The 8,675-nt window shown below is 35.0% G+C and overlaps 1 protein-coding gene across 1 annotated transcript in view; it reads left to right on the forward strand.

Moving 5' to 3' along the window:
* The window catches only part of LOC106467192 (amine oxidase [flavin-containing]-like), a 48,946-nt gene that overhangs the window by 31,296 nt on the left and 8,975 nt on the right, over positions 1-8,675 (forward strand). The window contains exons 8-12 of the mRNA XM_013927513.2: positions 1,020-1,108; positions 1,951-2,110; positions 2,765-2,864; positions 5,917-6,028; positions 7,361-7,458. Of these exons, the coding sequence (XP_013782967.1) occupies positions 1,020-1,108; positions 1,951-2,110; positions 2,765-2,864; positions 5,917-6,028; positions 7,361-7,458 (559 nt within the window). The remainder of the gene's footprint in view (positions 1-1,019; positions 1,109-1,950; positions 2,111-2,764; positions 2,865-5,916; positions 6,029-7,360; positions 7,459-8,675) is intronic.

Genomic DNA, 8,675 nt, shown 5'->3' on the forward strand with positions numbered 1-8,675 from the left:
TGAACGGTTTCATGGAGCTTGATATTGGAAAATATCAACGGTTTCATGGAGCTTGATATTGGAAAATATGAACGGTTTCATGGAGCTTGATATTGGATAATATCAACGGTTTCATGGAGCTTGATATTGGAAAATATCAACGGTTTCTATTACACTAGTTATTATTAAATATGGAAACGGAGTTTCTTGCTATTTAGAAACACAAAATTTTGATTTTTTAGGTTTCTTAATGGCTGTTGCTATTTTTACTAGTTTACAAGTAGCTTATTTTTGAAAAACTGGATGGTTTACAGTGAGCTTTGTATCGAAAAAGTATGGTTTTAAAGTCGTTTAAACATTTAAAATGTTAACATTTTTTTAATAACCGTTGCTATTCTTACTTATTTCAAAGTAACTTATTTTGAATTACAGTAAGCTTAGTACTGAAAAAAAATACATGTTTCTTAATGACTTAAACATTTAAAATATTAACGGCTTCCAAATCACTCCCCTCCCCAGTGGCTTAGCGGTAAATAACTAACAAAACAAATCACTGTTGTCATTTTCACTTGCATTCAATCATCAAATGTTCAGCAAATGTGATGTTTCCAGTTATCACCTATTGATATATAATGTGCCTTAATTCACACGAAGATTAGGGTTGTTGTTCGACGATATAACAAAGAGGTTATAATAATGTAGCTCAAGTATAGTCCAGTGTTGTCCACTCGCCACATGTGGCGGGGAATCGATGCTCTTAATTTATTATATATTTTCTCAAAAATATTCGAAATCTACTTGGTTTTTTACGTTACCGTATTTTACTGTATGTATCAGTCTTTGTTGCTGATGGTTTAAAATCTCAAACCTATGTTCAAGATACTGCGCATTATATTGTTGATATGGCATATATTTTGTATCATGTGGCGAATATGGTGACCCGATCAGCAAAAGTTTGGCCACCCCTGGTCTCACACGTCTCACTGAGGAGTTAATTCTACTTTTCTGATGTTCTAACTCCCCATGATTGTTTTTTGCAGGCAAGGTTGTCTTGAATTCCCCCGTCGTGGCTATAGAACAAGATTCCATGGGAGTCGTGGCTCGAACTTTGGATGGGAGAGAGTATAAAGTAGATAATTTTTCTTATTGCCTTAAACTACCGTAACTTATATATATATGCATGTATATATTTGCTTTGTGTGTGTGAAAATGTAGTTTCAGATAGCTATTCGTTATGACGTAGTGATGTTTAGTACATACGTAATTAAAGTTAACTGAGTGTACGTCATCAGAACAAGGCAGAAACTGTGTTCTGCTTGTTTTTCAAAGTAAAAAAACAAGAGGAATCCTCAATAGCCGCGGCAGTTGAAATTCTTTTAGGCAGGATTTGAGTAAATTAATATATGAGACCTTTTGTTCCTTTTTGTTTGCTATATTTTATTGTGCGCCAGCAATACCAAACGTAAGGCGCACATCTACCCGATTCGATTTTATTACTCATCAGGATTTCTACCAGTCTACGCTCAAATTGAAATTCGTTTTGGCAGGATTACAGTAAATTAATCTGTGACACCTTAGGCGTTGTCAAATATACCAATCGAAAGGGTTTGACATCCTGAGTCCAAAACTGTAATTAGATATCAAATCAGTCAAGAGATGACGGAGCAATGAGCTAAAAATTTCTTCTTGGTAAAAAAATCCAGAGCCATTTTATGAGCCGCTATGCCGCGGCTAAAAAATCAAACATTTTTACTTTGTGAAATGGCCTCTTGACATAAATAGTTATTATGCTACATTAAAACTAATTCTAGTTTGAATACTAAAAAAAAACATTTATTTAAATGATTTGCCAATTCGCAGTCAGATAAAACAGTAAAGCATGAATAAAATTGAAGAGCGTTTTATCATTTGAAAGTTAGAAAATTATAAGAATTTTGTAATAAATAGATAAATAAATTATTTTACTTGTAGGGGAGCTATATTATCCTAGCGGTCCCCCCGAGCCTCCAGATGAAAATCCACTTCACCCCATCACTCTCCCCCTTACGAAATCAGCTCCTACAACGAGCACCAATGGGAACTGTGATGAAGGTCATCGTTTACTACAAAAGAACTTTCTGGAGGGAAAAAGGTAATGGGAAGCTGATATTGTTAACAAAAAATATCAGCTTTAGAATAACATGAGCCGAACGTTCCCGAACTGTGAATCTGAGGATTTATGGTCAAGGCCCTTAGGCGCTCTGCAATTTGGGTGCACCGTAAGAGTGATGGTCAAATATCACTATTTGATCACCACATCAGCCCAAGAATTGGCGATAGGTGCTGTGGACTAGGTTCCTTCTCTCTAGTCTTATCAGTTCAAATAGGGACTATGTTTAGATAGTCCTCGTGTAGTTCTGCGTGAAAATCTTAGATAAACAACTCTACAGAACAACAGTCTGATAAAATTGGTTCTTTACTCTTGACGCATGCCTAGAATACGGGTTTCTATGAGAAAGAAACGTTTCCACGTGAGATCTAAAATGTCCTAAACAATGCATCTATTCATTGACTGAAATGGTTCTTAAAAAACTGTGTTAAATTGTATTTTCTCGTTTTTTATTATTTCAAAATGGTTTTCTGTTTGTTTTAGAACAAAGCAGTATTGGGCTATCTGCTGGGTCCACCGCGGGGGGTCGAACCCCAAATTTTAGCGTTGTAAGTCCATAAACTAACCACTGTCCCACCGGCGGGGGACATTTAAAAACAGTGTAAGAGTTGTAAAATCTATTAATTTCCATACTAGGTTTTTGTGGATCAATGATTATCCAAGGAGGAGATGATCACCCGATCCCCTTTACGCTGGATGACACCAAACCTGACGGTTCCTACCCAGCTATCATTGGGTGAGTAATGTGTGTTTTCCTGTTTGTGTATAAGGCGGTCTGGAAAATATTGGGTTTATTTTTTTTTATTTTAGCAATGATAAATGTATATTTTAACTACAATATTGTTAAACGTGACCGAGTGCTTTAACTTGTGGTAATACGAAAGGACATAATCTCTGCTTCAAAAAGTCACCGCCATGGGGGGTACCACAACCGTCGTTCTTTTTGGTTGATACGTTTACCAATCCCATCGCGATATCACTGGTTTGTATCTTAGAGAGTTTGGGCCCATACACACACAAAAATATGTTACAATAGATGTTTGGGCTTAGCTTTTCATATCTGTTTTCAAATAATATATTTTAATGTGTTTGAATTTATCAACGATGAAATATTACATTGGTGATATCTATACTAGCGACTGTGTATACTGTGATATCCATGTAGTTTTAATTAAGAAATTACGAACTAACTGTTTACTGGTTTAAGACAGTGTACGAAAGGATGGTAAAGACGTGTATTCAATGCTGTTGATGTCTTGTAGCGTTTTGTTTTTATTTTGGTATCATTACTCGGAAAATGGGGTATCTTAAGGATCATGTCTTATATAGAGTATCTGGTTCATGGAGTATCTTAAGGATCATGTCTTATATAGAGTATCTGGTTCATGGGGTATCTTAAGGATCATGTCTTATATAGAGTATCTGGTTCATGGGGTATCTTAAGGATCATGTCTTATATAGAGTATCTGGTTCATTTATTTAGGCAGCAGTCAAGTGTGGTGTTTGTTGTTTTTTTTACTTTCTTGTTTTATAACAATTTAAACAGCGTATATAATGTAAAGTAGCTGATTTATTTGCTTAGGTAACAGCCAAGTGTGGTGTTTGTTTTTTTACTTTCTTGTTATATAACAATTTAAACAGCGTATATAGTGTAAAGTAGCTGATTCATCTGCTCAAGCAACAGTCAAGTGTGGTCGTTTTTTACTTCTTGTTGTATAACAATTTAAACAGCGCATATAATGTATAGTAGCTGATTCATCTGCTTAGGTAACAGTCAGGTGTGATGTTTTTGTTTTTTTTACTTTCTTGTTTTACAACAATTTAAACAGCGTATATAATGTAAAGTAGCTGATTCATCTGCTTAGGTAACAGTCAGGTGTGGTGTTTTTTTTTACTTTTCTACTTTTATAAGCATCTACACATAAATCTTGCGTGGCCTATGTTTCATAACATTCTGTCATATCTACTTATAATGGTCCCTGCAAGTGCAGGCTAAATGTCCAGCATATTTCTGTTTATTTCTAAGTAAACTACTCTGCCTTTACGTTAGTAAATTTAATATATTTAAAGGCTTGTTATACAGGCACATATATAGATACAGTCACTAACCCTTGTGCCGAAATTTACACAAATATTGTTTGTTTTTTAAGGGTTGATGAATATAACATCAAAACACAAATATTATAACAGACAATATAACTATTCACAGCTTATTTGTATAACAAACAAATTTATTAAAATATACCTTTCTTCATTCCTTAATGCACTAATTTTTTACTTTCCCCTCCAAGCACATGTAGCCTTCTAGCGGGCAGACTGTGAGTTATGTGTATAAATGGGTGACAAGAAGGCTTAAAACATCTAATATGAAGTCAAAGTGAGTAGGCCCGGCATGGCCAGGTGGTTAGGGCGCAATCTGCGGGTCGCTTGTTCGAATCCCCGTCACACCAAGCATGCTCGCCCCTTTTAGCCGTGGGGGCGTTATAATGTTTCGATCAATCCCACCATTCGTTGATAAAAGAGTAGCCCAAGAGTTGGTGGTGGGTGGTGATGACTAGCTGCCTTCCCTCTAGTCTAAATTAGCGACGGCTAGCGCAGATAGTCCTCGTGTAGCTTTGCGCGAAATTCAAAACAAATCAAAACCAAACAAAGTGAGTAATTCAAATCAGGAGTTTCGTCAGCGTACTTTAACTTACTTCGGTAAATAGGACAATCAAAAATTACAATAGTGATGAAGTTGTTGTGAGCTATTTACAGAACAAGCGCAAAGCTACACAATAGGCCATCAATGATGTGGCCACCACGGGTATCGAAACTCGGTTTTTAGAGAAATACGCAGAACAGAGGTTAGAATTTTCACCATTAACTGGCGTAACATAAAACAATCATTGTCTCATTGCGTTGTCATAAATTGTCTTTTATCTCAAACCTCAGATAGTATTTTTCCTCTCTGATTGTCACACCCTTATATACCTGTACAAGGTATTGATTCATCTTGGTGAGCCAGTGTGTAACTCAGTACTTATAAGGATTTCTATTCAACATGTTGTTTTCTGTCGGCGTTATTTAAACAGTTCACTTATATATATAAACTATTGAAATGGTTTGAAATGTTTAAATTTAAAGTTAAATGTTTAAATTTATATATATATGTAAATTCATATATGTGTGTATATATATATATATATATGTATGTATAAAACGTGCCTCATGAGCATATTTCCCAAGAAGACTGTAATATATGAAATGTTACAGCTGTTTTTCTATCTGAAAAACAAACAAACACAAAATAAACTTATGTGTATGTAACACTTGTTCTTCCGCATTGAAGTAGACACGCATGTACGCAGATGGGGGGGGGGGGTTCAGACGAACCCCCTATTATTGTGATGTAAAAGAATTATGCTTATATATATTTTATGTGAACAGTCGTGCAATTGTGTAAGCTGTACTTCATGCAAAATTGCTTCCAGATTTAATCTCAAAGCACCTATTTTTTTGCAAAATTTCTGGGGGGGGCATGCCCTCAGACCCCCCGTAGCATTGGCACTAGATGATAACTAAATTGTTTGAGCTAAATCTGATCTCATTGTGAAAGTGGAAACCTAAAGATAAAACGGTTTATATAGTTGGACCTGGCGTGTAATCAACCTTCTTTAATGATGTTTTTTGATAACTATGATCATTTTAATGGATTTATAGGTTTAACAAGTTTATGGTTTTATTAACCACTTTTTACTTGACATTAAAAACAAGGAACTTCACATTCTCACCACTGTGGATTGCAGGTTTATCCTGGCAGACAAACTACGTCGATTAACCAAGCTAACTGGAGAAGAAAGAAAACAGTTGGTCTGTCAGAGCTTCGCCAAAGCCTTGGGCACGGATGAAGCGTTAAAAGTAGGAATCAACTAACTATCATTAACATTTCTTTAATATTTTCTTCTTGTGTAAAAGCCTAGTTTGATCAATGAATCTAAGTTTCAAATGGACAGCAACTGCCTGTTGTAGAGGGCGACGTTTCGAAAGTCTTCCGCATTTCCTCTTCACCCCTGTAACAGATAATAAGTCTTCGTCAGATTAACAGTAGAATTGGCAGTAATTTTCATCCATTTTTTACAAGTTAAGAAAATATAAAGTCACGTGCGGAGTCTTATCCTTAGACTTTTAGAATTGCTTTTATTTTTTTTAATCACTTGACTTGTTCATACATTAAATTCATACTTTATACTGCCATGTCATTCAAGCAACTGCCCATTTGAATACTTACTACATTTCATAAGTTGACATTAGTTAGAAAAAATTAAGTAATTTCCTTTATGAGTAAGTCCAGCATGTAATGAAATCTATACAATAGCAATAGTAAACAAATTCATTGCATAATATATAAACGTTTACTAGCTACATAAATTCAGCATTCTATATATAGCACTGTATAGGTCCGTAGGCGGAGAAACTAACTCACACGAAATATATTAGTGTTACTAGTTGTGCTTTCTATATTTAGAATAGACTTGTTATATTTGTGTAGAGAGTAGAACTTACGACCAGGAGTCAGTTTAATCCTGTACCACCAAGTCACCCTAAACTTTGTTAAAGTTAACCGGTCGTAGTGGTTATTATGGTTATTTTTGTTACATATTTAATTTTGTTATTAATTATCAGCGAAATTTTCATAGCTTACTTCAACATAGACTTCAGCTCTTTCACTGTTAACAAAAACGGTAAAGAATTAAATCCATTCAGCTTCCCGGAGACATTGAGCAGTTTTACTGTGTTGCCCTCTAGTGGTATAATTATCAAACAGCTATCCAAATTTAAAAAACAATTCGTGGATAACACAAAATGGAGTTATCAATATGTACTATTCTATTATGTAAAAATGTAGTGATCCACTATGGTGTTTATCGTTATATTTCACAAATTAGAACAGTGCACTGTGAACATAAAATAAAAGTCTCATTATTAGTCTCAAAGTGGGTTCCTCGTCATCGAACTCCCTTTGTTTTCTCTATGCATTAACTATAGAGCCAGAAGAACTTCGCAGTTATAAGATTGCCCTATAATTGGTCCAGCAAATCCACGAACACAAAATAATACATAAACATTAATATAATATTTCTTTAAAAAAAAACTAATTTTACAGTTGAGAGTTCATTGTAGTTATAGATTTAAAATCCCGAAGCTCAAGAGGAATCCAGTGGACTTACATATTCTGTTTCTTGTGTTTAGCCAGTCCATTATGAAGAATACAACTGGATGTCTGAACAGTACTCTGGAGGAGGATACACCGCCATGTATCCACCGGGGGCTCTTACCATGTATGGAAGGTAAAAAAAAATGGTTTTCATAAAATTATCAGCAATTATAAACTACGATGCTTTTTTTAATACACATATCAGTCTTTTTTATTTCTTTGTTAAACCCTTTTTTAATGTATGGGACAAATGGAACGGTTTTTACCACTGATGTGTGGATTCGTGGATTCTCACCTATTTACAAGGCTCCACACTCCGCTTACCACCGTTGGGGTACGATTTATTACAGACCTATTTCTGAATGGTCTTGGTGCCTCGAGTTGATTCATATTCTGTTGTTTTACAATGTAAGTAAGTTAAAGATATATATATATAGCCGTCTTGGAAATTCTAATTCTTCAACCTGTACACATCTTTATGACTTGAGTGTATGAATATCTCGAGTTGGAAATGGCTGTTACGTTCCCTTCCTAAAAGCGACCAGTTTTTGATGGCATCACACTACCCATGCAACGCTAAACCATGACAAAATGTAGTTCTGAAACAACCCGTTTCACTGTAATTTTATATTTTCTATGTTTGCCTCATGACTTTCTGATTTTCATATTGTACAATGTATTGAATCCTCTGTAAAACATACAGCAACACCATAAACATATTTATATATCTCATTATGAAAGATAAAGCTTGAACTTTTAGTACAAAATTCGAGGGGGGGGGTATTTTTGACAGTGTAATTATTTTAATAAAAACAGATAGTAGCTAGATCAAACGTTTTGTTGAAAAGAATGTTGGTGAATGGGACTACAAAGTGAGCTTGCCATGAAAAGAGGTTTAGGAAAATTATAATCATTATTGTATAGTTAGAAAATGTAAAATTCTCACAAACAGTGACTGTAACGATTTAATTATTTAAAAATGTACGTAGAAATAAAACGAGTTTGTATATAGTTTCATGTTCCTAAGTTAGAAATGACAGCCCTAATGGATGCATTTGATTTTGTGTGTTTGATTTGTTAAGCCATATACAACACTAGGTCTAAAGCTTTGTCTCATTTGTTGTGGTTGAATCTTGACAATTTTTTCTTTAATTTGGTGTGATCGTTAAGAATATGATGGATTTTAATAATGTAGTTATTTTTATTGTGTATGGCCAGGTGGTTAGGGGGCGCTCGACTCGCAATCTAAGGGTCGCGAGTTCGAATCCCCGTCACACCAAACATGCTCGTCCTTTCAGCCGTGGGGGCGTTATAATGTGGCGGTCAATCCCACTATTCGTTGGTAAAGAT

The sequence above is a fragment of the Limulus polyphemus genome, unplaced genomic scaffold (assembly GCF_000517525.1).
Source record: "Limulus polyphemus unplaced genomic scaffold, Limulus_polyphemus-2.1.2 Scaffold2523, whole genome shotgun sequence".
Classification (NCBI taxonomy): domain Eukaryota; kingdom Metazoa; phylum Arthropoda; class Merostomata; order Xiphosura; family Limulidae; genus Limulus; species Limulus polyphemus.